General features: G+C 49.3%; 1 protein-coding gene across 2 annotated transcripts in view; it reads right to left on the bottom strand.

Moving 5' to 3' along the window:
• Positions 1-22,003, bottom strand: part of DYNC2H1 (dynein cytoplasmic 2 heavy chain 1) — a 1,541,159-nt gene that overhangs the window by 1,303,643 nt on the left and 215,513 nt on the right. For both annotated transcript variants that reach the window (XM_069202358.1, XM_069202357.1), the window contains exon 18: positions 2,383-2,510. In XM_069202358.1, coding sequence (XP_069058459.1) covers positions 2,383-2,510 — 128 coding nt within the window. The remainder of the gene's footprint in view (positions 1-2,382; positions 2,511-22,003) is intronic.

Here is a 22,003-nt window from a genome sequence, read left to right on the forward strand (position 1 = left end):
AAACGTTTTCCTCTGCACTTGCTGAGAAAATGTTTTATACACGGAGAAGGGCATTGTGTCAAATAAAATCTGATATCTTTGAGAATGGTACTGTCAAAACTTTCAGCAATGTATGGATGAATTTATTTGGATGAAAGAGGAAGGTTAATATATGTGCAAATCCTCCACTAGTTTCTGCAGTCGAGTAACAAACAAACTGCAATTGGGGATCAGGCCCAATTCGACGTTACAGTACCAGGAATAGGTGGCAAAAAGAAGGGATTTTCTGGATCTATAATATATTGGCTCCGTCAAATGTTGACTTAAAATAAACACATGTTAGCATGGGAACAAACATTTCAGGGCGACCTCTCGATACAACAATGAGAATTACTAAACAGAGGCATTCATAAGAGTTGCATAAATATTAAAAATAAATAAATTCACCATAAAATAATGTACAGCTGGTACTACATGATTGCAAGATTACAGCACATTTACCCAAACACTACTGGATAGTGCTGTAGAGGGTGTAGAGCCCATGGTATTGTGCCCCACATACAGTGGGAATGCTCATTACTGTAACCATTCTGGGAAGAAGTGAGGAAAACACTGGGTAGGGTACTTCGCTATTCCTCCCAGATGATTGCTAAGTAATGCTGCTAGGTTTAAGACCCCGAGAAAATAAATGCTTAAGTAAACAAGTACACAGTTTTACAGGGTCTGAGTGCGACAAAACTAGTGCTGGAATTTAAGTGAAAGAGCAAGGGGGCTCTTTGATAACACAATGGTATCGGATGTTATGGACATTATGGCCCTAATTATTACATTGGCGGTATTTACCGCCTAGCGCTGCGGTGAAGGCCGCCAACATACCGCAACCACGGCTACCATCCGTCTGCCGCCTTATTATGAGCACTGCCTGACTTCCGTCACAATAAGGGCGGAAATCCAGCAGTGCTCATGGTGGTGGACAGTGGTAAACTGGTGCTGCTACCACCAGCACCGCCACAGCAGTTGAACGCCACCAGCCGTATTATGTCCAGTAATATGGCCTGGAGGTGTTCTGCTGGCTGGGCACTGCTGGGGGTAGCAGTGTCCGTTCCCGTTCCCTGCCAGAAAACGTCCTCGACCAAGGTAAGTCTGGCTTCCGACAGGGGAGGAGGGGTGGGAGGTGTTTTGTGTGTGTGTCTGAGGGTGTGTGTGAATGCGTCTGTCTGTGTTGGGTTGTTTGCGTGAGTGAGTGTGTGTAACAACGGTGAAGTGAGTGCGTGTCTGCATGTCAGTGTGATTGTGTTAGAATGTGTGTGAGTATATCTGAAAATATGCATGAATGAATGTGTGTATATCAGTGTGTGAATTAATACGTGTATGTCTAAGAAGTGAATGGGTGTATGCCTGGTCCATGTGGGTGTCTGTGTGCGTGTATACGGGGAAGGGGGGTGTGGTGTGAGGGGCACTGTGATTGTAGTGGGGGTGGGGGGTGATGTGTGCATGTGTGGCTGTGGGGGGTGGGGTCAGTTGTGTGGTGTGTCTGTGTATGGGGGCTGAGTGGCTGGATCAGAGGGGGGTGAGTGGGTGAGTCTGGATGGAAGGGGGGGGCATTAAGTAAGTGTTAGGGGGCGGGGGAGTCGCCTACTGGTGACAAGGAAGATGACAGCTAACGCCTCGAAAACCATGGTGGTAGACCGGCTCATAATGCCATGGGCTGTACTATGTCGGCCGTCGGGCTGGAGATAGATATCTCCGGCCCAGTGGCTCATACCGCCATGGCGGTATGAGTGGAGAAGTGGCGGGTTGGCTGCAGCCAACCCGCCAATCTCATAATGTGGCGGTATACATCGCCAGCCTGTTGGCGGTGATATCGCCACATTAACCCTGGCAGTCAAAAGACCACCAGGGTTCAATGAGGGCCTATTTGTCATGGAGCAATTTATGCATCAAGTGGAAGGTCAGCAGATGGACTTCAAGAACAAATGGGGAAATGTATTTTGATGTATTAAACAAAGGACCTTCATACTCCATGTGCTCACCAAGATGGATGAGTGTGCTTGTCCTTGACACAGGAACAGATAATACCGATTAAGACTTATAAAGCATTTGTTAATACACAATGTGGGGTAACACGATTAGGTAAGGGAGGGGGGACTGTATGTTAACGGTTTATGAGTTGATATCTGATAAAAACTCAATAAAAAAAAAGATAGTTTACAGGACAAACCTAATCAATAACACAATTCTAAAGAAAAATGCACCACTAAAATTGAGTCAAAAAATAATTTGCTACTCACAATGTCCTTTTGGTACACTGCATTCTCCAATACATTCTCCAATACAAAAGGCAGTCAGTTTTAAAAGAACAATATGAAACAGCTGCCTTGAGAAAAATGAGTTTGTCTTTACCTCGGAAGACGTTCCGCTTCTTTGCCCCTCACTTTTAAGGCTTTGAAGTTTTTCTCCCAATCATACACACTGAAAAGATGGTTGTCCACAAGAGTCTCCACATCTACTTGTCCAATAACAACCCATTCCTGTTAAATAGAAGGAAACATTTTGTTTTTACAGACAAAAAGAAAGAAGCCATCACGTTTTCATTTTAAGAGCTATAAAGGCTGCTTGACATGAATACAACCACGTAGCTTTCCCAAACACTTTAAGAAATTGTAGAAGGCCCCCCTATTCTACAAATAAAATGCATGCTTAAGGAGAAGAAAGTATTAGTGAAAAGAACCACTAACGTAGTGTGAAAGCCATGTAAATTATTTAAGTCCCTTTCTCCATCATAATTTCCTTTAGCAACAGCAAGAAGGTAGAAATGAGTACAGATTAGTGTCAAGAGGACAAACAGTCACCTCTACAGAAGCTGGCATGGTGGCTCTAAGCAGGAGACTAAGGAGTTACTGTCAGGTGCAGTACCAGGGCTCAGGGGAGGGAAACAGGCACACACGTCTTAAAGTGACAGAAGGAAGGGAGAACTGGTTTAAGGGTTCAATACACCCTGTCTCTAAGAATCACCTGCAGATCATGGACCAAACATAGATTACATGAAGGAGTAGGAAAGATTGCCGCCTTCTGAGAGGGATGTCAAAGTTACTCAAAGTTAAAGAGGAAAACAAAGAGGATGCCATGACCAAACCATGAGTGGAATGGGAGGTGTAGGGAGCTCTATAGGGGTGTGGTCCAGTCTCCAGAACCAATAGGGCTGGTAAGGTATAGACAAGGACAGCAACATTTGGGGCATACTTGGAGGGAGGGGCGAGAGATGAAGGAGGGAGGCACCAGCCTCAATGACACCTTGTCCACAGTCAATTAGGGTGAATTCAAGCTGAAGGCAGGAACATTCCTTACATGACAAACCTTTTCTTACTGGCAACAGGCAAGTGCAAACCCGGGAGGGGTTGAGAAGGTGAATGCAGATGGGAGGCAAGAACATCCATTACATGAAGAACCCTTTCTTACAGGTGAAGGAGTACCAGCCACTCCAGGAGACTGAGTGGCACCAGTACGAGAATCCATCACAACTGCATGAATCTAAGGGAGACAGCGAACAGTGTGCAAATCGGATAACCCTAAGGACCATGTGAATTTACTTCTGAGGGTTGAACAGAACTTTGATTTGTGAACCACATCTAAACCTCTATACAAACTGTGATACTGAATGTATACAACAGATTAATAAGAAATGTGTGTTAGATATGAATTGACCTTAGTAACTGTTAATAAATAAAAGGTTACTTGTTAACAGAATTAACACAAAAAAGGCCAAATATATTTAAAAACTGCCAGGCACAGGTTTCAATATACCATATCAATCACAAAGATGTACCTGGGTCTATCAACTAATATCTGAATCAATATTTGAGCTATCATTAGGTAACGATGTTTCTGACAAGAGAAAGAAGAAAGCCTTCTTAGGAATGAGAACCCTCACCCACCATGAGGTGGAATGCTTCATCATAGGGTCCCTCCTAACACCACAAGAACCTGTTGTGATGTGGGTTACAACTCCTGAAACAAATATTAAACCAGCACTATGAGAGTCTAAGGGGTGTGTCAACTAAGCAGAGTGTAAAGACTGGAATGTGGAGAAGGTAAAACTATCTCCTGTCGAGACCCTAAAATGTTATTCTGTCTACCAGGTGCAAGATTAAAAATGGTGGAGTGAAGCAAGAAAAAGGCTCATTCCTGACTATGTAGATTGGTAAGCATGTTTCTGCCCTAAAATTACCCTTAAAGAGGTGCAGTGGGTATTCGCCAGGACTTATTTGAGTCACTCTGCTATAAAATACAGCGAAAAGGTATAAAATTGTAAAGATACTAGTACAAACAGTGGTCACCAAACACTAAAGGAGATCCAGCTCTTGGAGTGCATATGAAATAAAAATAGTATATTGTCAAAATATTGTATGTTGGTAGGTATCCTGCGCCATTCCTATGTGAGACCTTGTTAGTATAATCGTATTAAAGGTGCACACCAACTTAGACTCTGATAGGGCTGGTTTAAGATCAAAGAGCTTGTTAGACCGGACAGCCTTAGGGTGGTCATCGCCCAACTTTTTGCCCGACTCCCTCCACTTTTTTGACACTGATTTCACTGGATTTAGGACTCTGTGCACTATACCACTGCTAACCAGTGCTAAAGTGAATATGCTCTCTTCCTTAAATATGGTAACATTGGTTCATCCTCAACTGGCATATTTGATTTACTTGTAAGTCCCTAGTAAAGTGCACTACAGGTGCCAAGGGCCTGTAAATTAAATGCTACTAGTGGGCCTGCAGCACTGATTGTGCCACCCACATAAGTAGCTCCTTAACCATTGCAAGGCCTGAGTGTTCAGTTTTACTGCCAATTCCACATGCCATTTAAAAGTACTTTCCAAGTCTTAAACTCCCCTTTTTCTACATATAAGTCACCCGTAAGGAAGGCCCTAGGTAACCCAGAGGGCAGGGTGCAATGCAGGTAAAAGGCAGGACATGTACATATGTGGTTTATATGTCCTTATAGTAAAACACTCCTAAATTAGTTTTCCACTACTGTGAGGCCTGCTCCTTTCATAGACCAGCATTAGGACTGCCCTCCTATAGTTTTTGAGTGGTAGATTCTGACCAGAAAGTGGTAACCAGGTCATATTAAGTATGGCCAGAATGGTAATGGAAAATACTGCGTATTGGTGAGGTTAAAAGCCATCCGTGCATTACCGCCTGTCTCCAATCAACGTCTGGGCTGGGCTGGTTGACAGCTCCCTTGTGCATTTTGCCCAGACAACCACAAACACAGGACACTCAGTCACCCCTGAACTCACCTGCATACTGAATAGGTCTTCCTGGGCTGGAAGGGTGGAGGGCCTGACACTTATATTTCAGAGGTTAGTCACCTGCCCTCACACTATGGACTGCCAAACCCCCTACTGGGACCCCGGCAGACAGGGCTGTACTAAAAGGGGAACTTGTGCACTTCAAAACCACTCCTTGAAGTTTCCCCCACTTCAAAGGCATTTTCGGTATATAAACTGGGTCTCTGACCCCACAAACTCAGACACTTCTGGATCTACACCTGCATCCTGTCAAGAGGAACTACCTGGCTGCCCAAAGGACTCATCTGGACTGCTTTGCTGTGAAGGACTGCTGCCCTGCTGCCCTGCTAGCCTCTGACTTTGCTGAGAAGGAATCTGCCTAAGGGCTCATGGGGATCCTGAAGAGCAATGGGAGGTGGGCTTGTGGAAACACACGCTAACACTTGGAAGGCACACACTTCTTACACTAGAGGTTGGGGATCTGAACAAGTATGCCCCTATGAAAGCCATTTTGACTGCCACATTTGGACTGACCCCTGAAAAGTATCACCAAAGATTCAGGGACAGTACCAAGCTCCCCAACCAAACCTGGGTAGACTTTTGTGACTTTCTAGTAAGGCACTCAATGGTTGGGTGCGGGATGTAAAATAAATGATTACATGGATTTGTACAATTTAATCATGAGAAAGCATATGCTCAGTATTAGCTTTACAGAGTTGCACCAGCACCTAATTGACAGTAAGCTGACTGATCCCAGGAAGGTTGCTGAGAAGGCAGACCTCTGGGCTAGCACCAGAGTGTCCAAAAAGGTACCTGGGGGCACATCCACAAAGTTGGTCAGGGTTCCCAACAGAAGGAAGAGGGGGGAGAAATACTTAAAAAAAGGAGTTCTCAAAAGGCCCTCAAAATAATTCTCAAGGGAATAGTGGTAACCAGCCCCAGTCTAAAAAGAAAGGGTTCTTTGACAGTAAGACAGAAATGTTTGTACCCAAATGCTTAGAGTGCATTAAATATGGTCACTCTAAGGGCGACTCCAAGTGTCAGCATGTGTGCTGGTGGTCTCCCAGTGTTACCAGGCCTTCCTACTGGGCCTGGCTCACGACATCCCCCTGGCAGGACATTTAGGGAAAGACAAGACCTTTGCCAGGCTTGTCACCCACTTCTATTGGCCCCGAATGCAGACGGCCTCAGATGCATTCTGTAGGTCCTGTCCCAGGTGCCATGCCAGTGGGAACACATGGAAAAGGCTCAAGGCCCCCCATCTCCACTCCCCGTTGTTGGCACCCCCTTTGAAAGGGTTGGCATTGACGTCATTGGTCCATTGGACCCCAAAACTTCTCTTGGCCACAGGTTTATAATGGTTTTGGTGGACCATGCCACCCGCTACCCAGAGGCAATCCCTCTGAGGACGGTGATTGCACTAGTGGTTGACAGCTCCCTTGTGCATTTCACCCAGACAAGCACAAACACAGGACACTCAGTCACACCTACACCCAACTGCATACTGAATGGGTCTTGATGGGCTGGAAGGGTGGAGGGCCTGACACTTAGATTTCAAAGGCTAGTGGCCTGCCCTCACACAATGGACTGCCAAACCCCTGGGCAGACAGGACTGTACTGAAAAGAGAACTTAAGCACTTCAAAACCACTCTTTGAAGTCTCCCTCACTTCAAAAGCATCTTTGGGTATATAAACGGGGTGTCTGACCGCACCAACGCAGACACTTCTGGTTCTACATCTGCATCCTGTCAAGAGGAACTGCTTGGCTGCCCAAAGGACTCATATGGACTGCTTTGCTGTGAAGGACTGCTGCCCTGCTGTTGCCCTGCTGCCATGCTGGCCTCTAACTTTGCTGAGAAGGACTGTGTCTTCCCCAAAAAGTGCACTCCGAGGGCTTGGATTGAGCTTACGTCCTGTTTTCTGAAGTCTCAGGGCCAAAAAAGACTTCATCTCTACAAAGAACTTCCTTGTACATCAGAAATCGACGCAACGCTTCCCAGAAACGACGCAAAGCCTGCCTTGCGACCGAGGAATCACCGCACAGTCGACCGGAACAACGCAGCCCAACTTCCTGATGGAAAATTTGACACATCGCCTACCGGAACTATGCAACACCCGTGTCTTCTTCCAGCACGTCAAGGATTTTCCCTGCATCGTCCCTGGGTTTCCAAATATCCCCGCACCGCAGTGAGGAATGAAGACTGTGCACGAAAAACGACACAAGCCCCTTGTAGCGTGGAAAGAAACAATGCATCGTCTGTGTCGCACCGGAAAATCCAATGCCCACACATCTCTTCCTCTGCGGTCTCTGCGCATCGTTATTTTTGACGCATACCAGGTACTGTGTGTGCCAAAGAGACAACTGTTGATTTCTGAAGATTAGGACTCTTTTAAAGCTTGCAACTTGTGCTTATTGAATCTTTGTCGTTTTGACCTTATTTTATTCAGATAAATATTATCTATTTTTCTAAACCTGTGTGGTGTATTATTGTGGTGTTTTCACTGTGTTACTGTATGATTTATTACACAAATACTTTACATTGCCTTCTAAGTTAAGCCTGATTGCTCAATGCCAAGGTGCCAGAGGGTGCACACAGAATAATCTGGATTGTGTGTGACTTACCCTGACTAGGATTGTGGTCCTTACTTGGACAAGTGTGTATACCTCTGCCAACTAGAGCTCCTCCTGATTCAGGAGTTGTAGCCCACATCACAAGAGATTGTTGTGGTGTCAGAAGGGACCCTATAATAAAGCATACGGCTAGGCCTCGCGTCAAAACCATTAGCACAGTCTCCACCCCCATCCCAAAACCTTTTTTTATTTTTAAAGAGGAGGGGGGCCTCAGCCCCCCTCCCCAAGCCACTTTGGACCCCGGGGATCCCATCCTCTGAGGCCTTTTTATTTTTAATTATTTTTTAACTAAGCCACAGGGGGCCTGAGGGACCCCATTCCAGGGCCAAAACATATATTAGGAGGAGTATGTACATGTTCCCCCTCCCTGACCAAATAGTGGCCAGCCGCCCAGGGTCAAAAACATATATATTAAGGGGAGGGGGGACGCTCCCCTCCAAGAGCTCTAATAGGCCACTGGGACCCTATCCACCAAGGCTGGGTTCTTAAGAAAAGGGGAAAGGTGCCAAGTGGCCCCCTTCCTGAGCCTTAATAGGCTCTGGGAGCCAATCCCCCATGGCTGCACTTAACCAAGTGAAGGGGTGCATAGCCCCCTACCCACAGCCTATTGTGAGCCCAGAGACCGCATCTCCTGGGACTGGTCTATCTTTTAGGTGGGTTACCCGGTACCAAGCGAAAGCACCCACCAAACAGCAAGCTGGGGGAGCCCCAGGGCATCTGCAGACTAGCCTGCTTTCCGCATTCTGCAGAATCCGGTATTGCTCCCGCCCAACAGGAGCAGCTGTTTGTGCTTGCTCCCTCCAGGCAGGAGCAATGTTGGTCTCCCTGAGTGCAAGAGCACAGGCAGGGAAATAAAAGTCTGTTCCCACCCTATGGGGGCATTTTTAAAGCTCCCGCTGAGTAGGAGCACACATGCTTTCCCTGCCCCATTCTTGCAATCAAAGAAAGCATGTCGGCTTCCACCTGGCAGGAGCTTCAAAAAGGTTCATGTCAGGTGGAAGCAATTTATTTTTCCTGCCTGAGCTAATGTGGGCAAGGAAACTACTGCGCCTTGTGGATGGGCTCCCAGGACACAGTAATTGAGCCACCCCTAGGGATGGGTCCCGGGGCCTTTACAGGCTTTGGGGGGGAGGGGGGAGAGGGCAGAGGAGCTGTGCGGCCCTTCTCCCTTTGAAGTACACTTGGGCCTTGGGGCATGGGCTTCCTGGAGTCTCTTAAGGTTCCGTGAGGGGGCCGCACGGTCCCCTCCCCTCTTTTACCATGATGGCCCAGAGGGATAGGGGTTCCCAGTGCCTCCTTGAGGAATGGGGAGGGACATGCACCACCACCTCAACCAAAACCAATATTTTGTGTTGCCTCTGGCCACCGTAGCAGGATAGGGGTTTGATCGTTGCACAGCAGTCTGAACTTTATTTTTTTTTAAATGTTGCCATGGATTTGCAGATCCTCTGCGAAATGGCAAAATTAAAAAACAATTGTTGTCCCAAGATGGCGTCCCTCTGGGACCCCACCATCACGCCTATGGGTTCAGGGTATCCCTACCCAGACCCCTTATGTCCTTTGTGTAACCTTTTAGGACTCAGGACTGAGCCCCGAGCTGTAACACAGCATCTGCCACATTCTTGTTGATGTGGTGATAGACAATCAGATCTCACTATGAGATCTGTAGGTCCCTGCAGATCTTCCAAAGCGTGAAATACGTTTTTTGAGCCTTAATTGCAAAACACCAAATCACAAAAATCACTATTTATTTTTACCAAGATCTAGCTTTCTGCCAAATGTGGTGTAAATCTGTTCAGCCATTTAGGCTGTAGCTGTGACTGATGTTCCTATGGAAAAATGAATGGGAAAAATTAGTTTTGGGACCTCCACTTTGTCTTGGGCCCCACTTGATAGATCAACCTGAAAGTTTCCATGCACAAACTAGGCAAAAAAGAGTACTATGTTGGAAAGTTCTGTGAAGATTTATCAAACGGTGTTGAAGTTACTAGCAACACACAAAAGGCACTTTCTAACAATAACCACCCATTAATGGTATATTTAAAGTGGCCACATGTAGGGAGCTGGGTTCTTGTTGCAGTACCCCCCACTTTGTGCCATATCCCCTAAACACTGCATGCAATATATTTAAGTCTCCCCTCTAGCGGGCCTTACAGCTCAAAGGCAGGATGCATTACATTACATGTGAGGGCAAATCTGCATGAGCAGATATGCCCCTACTATGTCTTTGTCAATTCCTAGACATAGTAAGTGTACAGGGAAGCCATTTTAAATCCATGTGCTGTACACAGGTCACTATGAGTTCCCCAGCTACATGATGGCTTCTCTGAATCCTGGGATGTTTTGTATCAAACATCTCAGAATAATAAACCCTCACTGACCACAGTGATGGATCTATTAGAAAATGCGCCCAAAGGGGACCTTAGAGGTGCCCCCTGAAAACTTACTAGCTACTAGTGTGTTGACTGACTAGTCCTGACCAGTTCAGCCACCACAGACGTGTTTCTGGACGCCCACGGTAAGAGCCAGTGCACTCGAGGCCCAGAGACAAAAGCCTGCACTGGGCAGAGGTGTTACCTCCTCTCCCAGGCAGGATGGACATGCCAGGGCAGGGAGTTTCAAAGGTCTTGCCGGTTTTGTAATGCAACCCAAGTCTCTACAGATGGTGGAAATGACCAACCCTCCTGTTCTGACCCCACTTTTGGTGGCAGCACAGGTGGGAAAATTAGGTAAATTAGAAGGAGTGCTCACTTCATGCCATTCCCACCCTTAAGGTGGACGAGCTGAAGTGGGCAGTACTTTTTAAATTCCTCCATCTTGTTTGGAAGGAATTAGGCCACTAGGGTTAGGGTTATGCCCACGTACCAGTGGAAGGGGTCATAAGAAGGGTGTAGTCACCCTGGAGGTGGTCAGCCCATTGGCTACTGCCCGGCAGCGGGCACTCCCTTAACACCCCTATATTGAGTATTTAGGTGGCACCCCTGAACCCTAGATCTCAGATTCCCTATGACTTAAGAAGAACCGGATGCTACAGAGACGCATCAGTAGAGAAGACTGCAGACACCAACTGACTTGACCGCAGCCCACCGGCCTGTCTGCAGCCCATGATGATCCTGCACCAAAAGACGACCCGTCCTGCAGCCCAGCAACCTCCAAAACGTTGGGAGTGCTGCCTGCCTTCGACAAAGATCAACAGTATACCTGTTCAAGAAGAAACATACTTTAAAAGAAAAGAACTCTGCCCTGAGGAAACCGTCTCCAGACCCACCTCTGCACCCAATGCCCACGGCCCAAGTCAAAGTGGCCTACTGGTCCTGCAAAGATTTCCCAGTGGTTCTGAGTCCAAGTCCACCATGGGCTGACTACTGTCGGACTCTGCCTCAAAGCCTGAAGCTTCAAATTGAAGACTACCCCTGACCGCGACCTGCCCGGTAAGCTGTTCCCGACACCAAAGGACACTCCTGCATCCGGAGCCCCTGGGGCCTGGGGAGCCGGACTGTCTGTGTCCCTACGTCCCCTAGCATCAGAACTTACCTGGGCAGCTGTGACTTTTCTTAGTCAGCCTCCGGGCCCGACCCTGCAGCCTTTTTCCAAAACTGATCTCCCCCATTGACTTGCATTGGGCGCCAAACGCTATGTTTGCACTCTGCACTCGCCTGACCCTGTGCTGCTGAAGGGGTAAGTTTGGTGCTGCCTTGTGCCCCTCCTTGTGCTTACCTCAACCCCAGGAGATCGACCCTTGACACCTCTTTAGTCACACATAAGCAGCGCATCTTTGATCATCCACAGTCGCCATTGGTTAACATTGGGCACCTGACTCCGAATTCGACCTCTGCATCCAGCCGCGCCTGTGCAGCAGTGGATGCCCTCTGTGTACTGATTTGAACTTTGCCTGGTGTTGACCTAAACTCCTAAAGACTGGATTTGTAAGTCGTGTACTTACCTGCAAAACTGCATTCCTATTTTCCTCCCATAGGTTAGCATTACTGAACTGAAAAATTGAAGTGTTGATTTTTTAAACTCCAAAGTATTTATCTTTTTTAAAACTGCTTACCTTACGAGGTTCTTTGGTTCAAAGCATTTATAAAAGCAAATGTTATTTTTCTAAATTGGTCTTTGATTTATTCATTGAGCATGTGTCTCATTTATTGCCTCTGGGAGTACAACAAACGCCTTACACGACTCTTTGATAAGCCTAACTGCTCGGCCACACTACCACAAATAGAGCATTATTCCTATCTACTTTTGCCTCTACAATACCAATTGGGGATCCACTGGACTCTCTGCAAAGTGTACTTCATTTTAGTGCACTATTTAATGAGCCAGCTTCCTACAAATGACATCGAAGGTCAATGGCCTTCAAGACCGCATTAAAAGGGCGCTGTATTTCAATTCATACAAAGACATGCACAGGGGTTGCTACTGCTGCAAGAAACACACCTGCAGGGTCACAAACGTCAAGTCGTGTCCCTCAAAGGTTATGATTGGTCGGCCCACGCAGGCCACACCAAGAGGTCTGGGGGGTTGGCTCTCCTCATTCACAAGTCCCTGCCGTTGGCTGTCACGAAGGTGGTAAGCGACACTCAGGTCCAGGGGTTTAGCTCCCTTCATCCACAAGTCCCTGCCATTTGCTGTCACAAAGGTGGTAAGCGACACTCAGGGGAGGTACATTATAGCAGAAGGCACAGTGGAGGGCCTTGTGTACAACATAGTGAATGTTTATGTTCCACCTGCCCTACATCAATCCTCACTGGCAGTCATTAAGAATCTGATTGCGGCGCTCCCGACCAACATTGGTGGGGACTTTAATGACACTATGGGCAATAGAGACTGGCTTAGCCTGAGAGGGGGAGCCCAGACACGCATCTATGGCCTGGGCATGCGGACTAGGCCTCACAGACGTCTGGCGCACATGGCATCCCGACGCTCAGGAATACACTCATACCTCTGCAGCTTATGGGTACCAAGATTTATGCCAAAATCCTGGCCAACAGGCTCCTGACTATTATCCCATCCCTCGTCCACCCAGACCAATGTGCGTTTATCCTGCGCCCAGGGACCAGACACTGTATCCGCCGAGTGCAGATAGCCTTGTCCCAAATCAAGGCTTTGGGAGACCCAGCAGCTCCCCTTTTAATTAACTTCGAGAAGGCCTTCAACACTGTTGATTGGTCCTTCCCGGAGGAAACATTGATTCACATGGGCTTCGGCCCACGGTTTTGATCCTATGTTAAAATTTGTACACTGGACGGAGAGCTAGAGTGCGCGTCAATGATGTGCAGTCATGTGAATTCCAGATCGGACGGGGCATCCGTCAGGGATACTAATTTTCCCCTCTTTTATTTGCCCTGATTATAGAACCCATGGTGACATGGGTGAGATATGATGTGCAGGTATGGGGTTTCGACTGGGGCCTCGCACAGGACGACCGTATTGCCCTTTATGCGGACAACATTCTGTTGTTCATGTCCCGTCCGGCTGACAGGGGGCCGAGGATCCTCTGGATATTACAGCTCTTCGGAGATGCTTCAGGATTGTGCATTGTTTGGAGCAAGTCCCTATTGGTCCCACTGCAGGAGGGACTGACAGGATGAGGAGTGGCAAACTCAGATCCTTATCAAGCAGATTAGCTTTCCTTATTTTGGGATATACATCTCCTGGGAACCAAGCCTAATCTGAAGCCTGAACGTGGACCCTGTGACACACAAAGTGTGAGACGAAATGAAAAGATGGGCTGCTGAATGTTATGGGCAGACTGGTCTTTTTTAAGATGATGATCCTTCCAAGGCTCCATTATGTTTTGCAGAATTATCCAGCATTTATCCCCCAGGTGTGGTTTGACACCATGCATGCAATGGGAAGAAGGTTCATTTGGACAGGTAGCCCTCCAAGGGTGGCCACCAGAAAGTGCATAGGCCTGCCATACGATGGAGGATTGGCCCTGGCTGACATGAGGCATTACTACTGGGCTTCTCAGTTCCTCCCTATTAATGATTGGCTGCATGGGGATGAGATTACCCTGCCTCTAGGGGAGAATTTGGCCTGCTGGGGCTTGACAAAGTGATGGACATCTTTTACGGAGCCCCTAGCCCCACTGTGCTCCCAGATGTTACCCAGGTGGTGTTCCGTACATGGCCGGCCATGCTTCGCTGGATGGGGTAACACTGCAGGCTTACCTGGGAGACCCCACTGTGGGAGGGCATGTGGTTGGGTCAGGTGGCATCACTGAAGGGCTTCTGGGGGTGGGACAACATAGGGATTTCAAAGCTTGGGGACGTATAGAAAGGTGACCACATGAGGACTTTTGAAGATTTTAGAACAGACTTTAGCATGCCACCCTGCCAGTTCTTTAGACACTTGCAACTCTGACATGCCCTCTCCTCCTACCACACTGCATTGAGTGATCTTCCAGAATACAGCCCCTTGGAATATAAATTTGTAATGGGTCACTGTGGCAAGGGGTAGGGTGTCCCAGATCTATCGCTCGCTGGTGATGTATTCCTCTGTGACTCTTGATGCTCTGAGACAGAAGTGGGAGGGTTGGGTGGGTGAAGTGGACAAGGCTTACTGGAGAGACACATGTATGGAGCCCTGCACTTTGGCTGTGTTGCCAGACTCAGTCTGATGCAATTTAAGTTCATCCACCAGGCTTACCCAACACCTTGGACTTGTGGCGGGTGGGCCTTTGTGACTCCCCTGCATGCCACAGGTGACACGCTCCGCTTGTTTTTTCCATGAGGTGTGGAGCTGTCCCATAATACAAACCTATTTGGCTGATCTTCTGGGGACCATCTCAGCAGTTATAGGGACCCCCATTGATTCGCAGCCCGCATCGCACTTTTGGGCATTATGGAAGACAAAGTCAGACTCCGTGGAGACAGGTCACTGGTTGGGTTGGGCACTTTGCTCGCTAAACAAGATATACCCCGCCACTGGGCATTCAACGCAGCGCTCCCACTAGAGTCTGGGAAAAGGGGCATGGAGTGGGGCAAACTCAAGGAACTGATTTAGAAAGCGAGGGGGTGCCCCAAGAATTTCCAAAGGGTGTGGGAGAACTGGTGGGACTAACATGGACTGATGGGTTAGTTATCCCTCTTTGGAACTTGAGCGGAATATTATGAAATGTAAACTCTGGCTGGGGCTGGTTTTATAATGTATGGTTGGAGACAATTGATTCTGTCTTTTATTGGTATGCAGTGTTCATGGATGTTGTTTGACACTTCAAAACAATAAAGTTTTCCTATAAAAAAGATTGAGTCCTAAGTATTTAATCTTGTCAAAGAACAACTGAAATAGGGCCAACCCCTGCAACTTCGGCACGTCTTGAGCTGGGACCATGAGGTTAAGTATACTCAATTTGAACATGTTCACTGTAAGCCCAATGTTGCAGCAAAGTCGTTAATTCTAGAGATCACAGCTGGGAAGGAAGTGGCAGGTTGCGCGAGGGTGAGTAGCAGGTCATCTGCAAACAGGTTGATCTTATGTACCTGTTACCTATAAGGGATGACCTCTATCTCTGTGGTGCGGTGAATAGTCATAGCCAAGGGCTCCACTGCTAGGGTAAATAAAGAGAGGTGACAGGTGCAGCCCTGGTGCGTGCCTCTATGGATTTTGATGGGGTCTGTTTGGTGTCCATTGACCCGAATTGTAGCCGCTGGGGAAACATAGGATACCATAATTGTAGAGATCATGTGCTGTCCCATCCCTATTATAATCAAGACTGTGTGAAGGAAGGCTCAGTTCAACTGGTCAAAGGTCTTGTCCGCATCAAGACACAAGAGGCATGCCAGCATTTGGTGGCGATGTTCCTTCTCTGCTAGATGTGACATGCGGCAGACATTGCCAGCTCCCTGTCTATTGCGAATGGAACTCACTTGATCGGGGTCTATAAGGCTCAGGAGGTAGCGATCAAGCTGGGAGGCTAAAATCTTAGTAAAATGTTTTGAGTCCTTATTCAGGAGGGCAACAGGAAGATATGACTAGCATTGCGTTGGGTTTTTGCCTGATTTGGGAATAAGTGTTATCTTTGCCCTAGTCATTGTAGGGTTTAGGCCGGATTGTCTCACAGTTCTGGTAGGAACAGCCTGTAGAAGCTGACCGGTAGGCTGTCTGGCCCAGGTGACTTACCAAGCGGCATCACTCTGAGCGCCAGTTGAAGTTCATCTACCGTTATAAATGCTCTAGCCTCTTCACTTGCTGGAATTGGGGAGGTTCCCACTCACATGCTGCTAAGTGTCTATTCTCTTGTGAAGGACCTCCTCGTGGTCATGGAGGTGATAATAGTTGTGAAATTCTCTCTGCTTGTCACACTCTGTGATCGCCCATCATCCGGCTACTGTCCAGAGTTTCGCAATATGTGCCTTTTTACATTTCTTCTTGCAGCCTGCCGGCCAAGAGCAAATCCACTATTTTTCCCCCTTCTTAATTATCTTTGTTTGAAAGCTAAAAGGGAACGTTCAGCTCTATTCCTCCTGTGGGCCCGTAATTGACCTCAAAGCACTGCCAGCTGCCTTTCAGTGCGTTGGGCAGGTGCCAGCGTTTTCTGTTATTCTAGAGCCTTTATCGCAAATGTTAGGTTGGTCTCCATTAAGCGGGCCTCCCTCCCTAAGCTATAGCTACGGAAGATACCACCCCTCAAATAGTAGCCTTAAACCCATCCCGTTGGGTGTGTATGGGAACATCTTGTGTAGTTTTATGTGCAAAATAGTCGGTAACACCCTGATGTATATCTGCCAGGTCGACCGGGTTGCCGAGGAGTTAAAGGGGTAGTTGCCACCGCAGGGGACCACGCACAGAAGGGGCAGTAGAAAGCTATGTCATTTCGACATGTGCGTGGTCTGAGATGGAGATATCTGAAATTTTTGGAGTGTCTACAGTGCGGAGACAGGAATGTGCTAAAAAGATGTGATCTGTCCATGAGAATGAGGCGTGTGCATGGGAATAGAATGAATAGTCCAACGAGTTTGGATGTTTGCAACACCATGCGTCTATAAGTCCTAAATATGTGATTTCTCGCTTCAGCTGTGTGGACATAGCCCCCATGCCTTGGTATGAAGAGGAGCGTCTGTCCAGTGCCGGGTCACAAACTAGCTTTAAGTCACCTCCCACAATTATGCCCCCCTCCACCTGCTTTAGCTGCATCCTATGGTGCGACGGATGTAGGAGCCTTAGACCATATTTGGAGCACATATGTTGAACAAGCCCTCTTTGTCCTGCACCAATTAGTGATGGTGGTACTAAAGTGTGATTTACATAGTACACCCACCCCCAATATTTTGGAGTCTGGAAAGGCCCAGGGGTGTACAGGGTATGTTGGGTGTGTCATTCTATGTTTATCTACCCCACGGAGGTGGGTCTCATGGAAGAAGATGACGTTGGGGTCGTGTTGGTGGATGTATTCCTAGACCTGCTTATGTTTACTTGGCTAGTTTAGGCTCCGACTATTAAGGGAGAACAACTTGGTACCCTTTTCCATTGTTACAAAATCATGTATGAGCAGCTAGTCAGTGTGTGCCGTGGGTCCCCTAGTGTAAGCACAACCCTCTTATGCTTGGAAACCACCAACAGTACAATAGGCAAGTTCAATTCACACATGATCAGTATAGTTTGAGACCTGAAAAAGAAAGTGAATATAATTAAGCAAACAACAAACTCAGACCAACAGCATCCAATAGAGACTAGCACGGGTGTAGCTGCATCTCGCCAGAGGAGTCACCCTCTCGGGATATGTAGCATGGGGTGGGGAAGAAATTGGCATCAAATGGAGATTTTATTAGGCGTACTGAAGGCCGCCAGGCAGGTCTCCCCGAACCCCTGCAGGGCAACACCAGCTGAGGCCACATATATCAGCAAACAATCCGCCATCCTCTTGGAGAGCAGGTGTGTCCAAGTGGGTCGGCGGCTCCCCTGCAATGCTGACCCGGTATGACAGGGTGTTGGTGATGTTCCTGTACACATGTTTTCTGAGGTACTAGATGATCTTCCACTTTGTTTCTCGAGTGACCGTGTCAACAGGGCACTTATCCGATCGCCGGTGACTGACTGTGGTCCAGGCAGGTTTTAGATGTTTTCTGAGAGCTGTTCTGGGCGGGGGAGGTGGTGTCTCCCCTTTCAGGATATGTCAATCCTAATAGTTGTTCTGAGAGCATATAGCTTGCCGTTTGCCCTCTTATTTAAAGAGTAGAGCATATGGGTTCCCCCATTGATAATGTCCATGTCGCACAGCTTGTCTGTGACAGGTTTGAATTTCTTCCTGTGTCTTAAGGTTGTCAGTGAAAGATCTTGATACAGCTGGATGGTGTGCCCTCAAAAGACTAAGGGGGTCATTACAACCCTGGCAGACGGTGTTAAAGGTGCGGTAATACCGCAAACAGGTTGCGGACAAAAAAAGGGAATTACGACCGTGGCGGTAACCGACAACATAGACAGCCACACCGCCCGCCACGGCAGTACAGACAAGCAGCGCGGCGGTCACAGCCAACAGACAGGCAGAACACAATGTACCGCCCACAGTATCACAACCCGCCAATCCGCCACCTTTTCCGGGGCGGAGTCACCGTGGATAAAAACACGGCGGAAACAGCTTTTGCAATGGGAAAACGCTCACCTCAACACACTCCACGAGGAAGGAGGACACCATGGAGCCGGAATTACAAATACTCCCTGCCCTTGTCTTCCTGCTCATCTACGAACACCAGCAACGGCGGCGCCTAAGACAACAGTGAGTACTGCACCTACGACATAGGGGAGGGGGGAGGCAAAAGTCAGGGGGACACACACGCAACACCACCACCCCCACCCCCACCCTCGCACATTACAACACACACACCAATGCATTTCCAAACATCACAGTAACAACCCACAACCCCCCCCGGAAGAATGCAAAGACAAAAGGAAATCAGTTCAAACATTGTAATGTATCAAAATACAGTTCCAAATATATACACATATATATACACATTCAAAATATATACATTACGAGAAGTAGTGCAGGTATGCACATATCAATGTCCGTGCACCACTGGTCCAAAAATGCATGGGCGAGGCCCACACTAGATACCTGTCCACAAACGGAGAGAACACTGCAGGGGCATCAGATAGAAATACAACAGCACCTCAGGGGGAAGGGAAGGGGAGGGCACCTCAGCCGGAATACAGCACCACGCCAGATCCACGACGGGGCTCCATGCCCATTGATGTATCGTGGGGAGTGCAAAGCCACAGTCTCTCAAGTCTCTACAGTGGGTGGTTTGCCCACTGTACCATCCTGGGGAGTGCAAAGCCACAGTCTCTCAAGTCTCTACAGTGGGTGGTTTGCCCACTGTACCATCTTGGGGAGTGCAAAGCCACAGTCTCACAAGTCTCTACAGTGGGTGGTTTGCCCACTGTACCATCCTGGGGAGTGCAAAGCCACAGTCTCTCAAGTGGATAACAGTCTCCACTGGTTCTGGAGGGGGACTGGTGCCCAGAGTGCTTCATCCTGTTAAGGACAGACTGAGTGGATGCATGTCTCCACTGGTTCTGGAGGGGGAATGGTGCCCAGACTGCATCAGGCTCCCTGTGATGGTTCCTGTTCCGTCACTGTCCCAGCTGCACATCGGATAACGATGCTTGATGTGGTGGTGTTTTCCTTGTTCAGTGGTGCTTTGCCCTGTTCAGCTGTGCTTTGCCATGGCGGTCTCTGACCTGTTCAGCGGTGCTTTGCCCTGTTCAGCGGTGCTTTGCCATGGCGTCAGCGGTGCTTTGCCATGGCGTCAGCGGTGCTTTGCCATGGCGGTCTCGGACCTGTTCAGCGGTGCTTTGCCCTGTTCAGCGGTGCTTTGCCATGGCGGTCTCTGACCTGTTCCGCGGTGCTCTAGCCTGTTCAGCGGTGCTTTGCCATGGCGGTCTCTGACCTGTGCATTGGTGTGTGGCATGACGGTCCCTCATTGCCCAGCGGGGCTGTGGCTGCCAGGGCCCTCCTGGGCACTGACTCTGGTGGTGGTCTCCTGACCAGTGACGATACTGCTGCCGACTCTGGCAGTGGTCTCCTGACCAGTGACGATACTGCTGCCCTCCTGGGCACTGACTCCGGCGGTGGTCTCCTGACCCAGTGACGATACTGCTGCCCTCCTGGGCACTGACTCCGGCGGTGGTCTCCTGACCAGTGACGACGGTGCTGGCGGTGGCGTCCCGGCCGCTGGGGAGGATGGCGCCCTTCTCCGCTGTGCTGCTCTTACCAGACTGTGAAGACTTCTTCTGGCCCCTCACCACCTTTGGAGGAGTCACAGCTGACTCTGCAATCCCCCTGGGACCCTTGTGAGCTGTTTTGCCGCCAGGAGTCTTCACCCTGTCCCGTCGGCCACTTTCCAACTTGAGGTGCTTTACAGGGGGTGGACTGGCAGTGCTTTGGCTCCGTGTCACACTGGCTGCCCTGGTGGCCGGTGCACTCCACACACCTTGAACACGCACCACAGGTCCTGGAGTTTTTTTGGCTGAGGTGCTACTACGGGACTTATGATTTGGAGGGGTGGGGGCAAAGAGGTCAACGTTGCTGAGGAAGAGTTGCTGACGAAGACTGGGATGGGTAGGGGGTGGGGGCAAAGAGGTCAACGTTGCTGAGGAAGAGTTGCTGACGAAGACTGGGATGGTAGCTGGAGGGGGTGTGGGAGTGGAGGAAGAGGAGGTGCTTGTAGGAGGTGTAACTTTAGGTGTTTTGGGTGCAGGTACTGGAGGCTGTCGTGAGGTGGATGGATGTTGGGTGTGTGGGTGCCCGCGTTTGTGTACTTTGGGAGGGGGCGTCACAGACACACTGGGAGTGGACACAGGGGACGTGTAAATGGTAGTGGGGGTGGTGAGTGCAGGTGAGCGGGGTGTGGTGCTGGGTGTTCTGGTGCGAGTCCTTGTGCCTGTAGATGTAGTGCATGCAGGTGAGAGTGAAGACGACACTGGGGGGGAGGAGGGAGACGACGAGGAGGGGGACACAGTGGAGGCAGTGGATGTTGCTGTGTCTGTATCTGGGTGATGCTTGCGTGAGTGCCTGTGGGTTGTGTGGTGCCTATGTTTGCCTGAGCCACTTGTGTGTGTTGAGGTGTATGCATGCTTGTTTGATGGTGTGCTTGGGATAGGGTGGGGTACAGGGGATTGGGTCTGGGTGGAGGAAGTTGGAGGGGGGAGGCTAGACACAGGGACAATGCCTGCCATCAGTGCTGAGGCCAGAGATTGCAGGGTTCGATGATGGGCAGCCTGACCAGAATGAATGCCCTCCAGGAATGCATTAGTGTGTTGCAACTCCCTTTCTACACCCTGGATGGCATTCACAATGGTAGACTGCCCAACAGTGAGTGAACTGAGGAGGTCAATGGTCTCCTCACTGAGGGCAGCAGGGGTGACAGGGGCAGGGGCTGAGGTGCCTGGGGCGAAGGTGATGCCCACCCTCCTGGGTGAGCGAGCACGGGGCGAACGCTGAGGGGCTGCTGGGAGGGCGCTGCTGGTAGGGGAGGTGGCGGCTGTACCTGTAGAAGTGGGGGGCACAGATGGTGCCGCCACCACAAGGGAGCTCCCATCGGCGGACGAGTCCGTGTCGCTGGTTGGTGATCCGGTGACCGACGTGAAGCTCCCCTCGCCCTCCATCCCACTGGTGTATTCGGAGTCCGTGGTGTGGCCCTCCATGGCCATGTGGGATGCAGCTCCCTCGTGCTCCGGTGCCACTGTACCTCCGCCTGATGATGCTGATGCACAAAAGAAGAGGGAGAGCAGAAAAAGGGGGGCGACAGAAGAAAGACAGGTTGAGTGCATGGCTTACCGCTACCGGACAATACAGACACAGCAGCCCCATGCACTACGCCGTGCTCTTGGCCACTACAGATGCAATTCCTCGGATCTGGCCTACATGGCTATGGTGGACATCTTCACACATGGATGCCACAGGGGCATGTGTACCTGTACTTGGCCCTCTACTGAGGTGGGGTGGAGTGGCACATGGCCTGCATTACGGAGGGACCTAGCCTACGTAAGTCGCCCTGGCCTAGGGAAACCCACATCCCTCCTCCCCCACCCAGACCCCTCCACTGCGCGCAAAGTCCCCAGAATGAGAGTGTACTCACCCCCTTGTGTCTGC

Source organism: Pleurodeles waltl, chromosome 8 (assembly GCF_031143425.1).
Source record: "Pleurodeles waltl isolate 20211129_DDA chromosome 8, aPleWal1.hap1.20221129, whole genome shotgun sequence".
Classification (NCBI taxonomy): Eukaryota; Metazoa; Chordata; class Amphibia; order Caudata; family Salamandridae; genus Pleurodeles; species Pleurodeles waltl.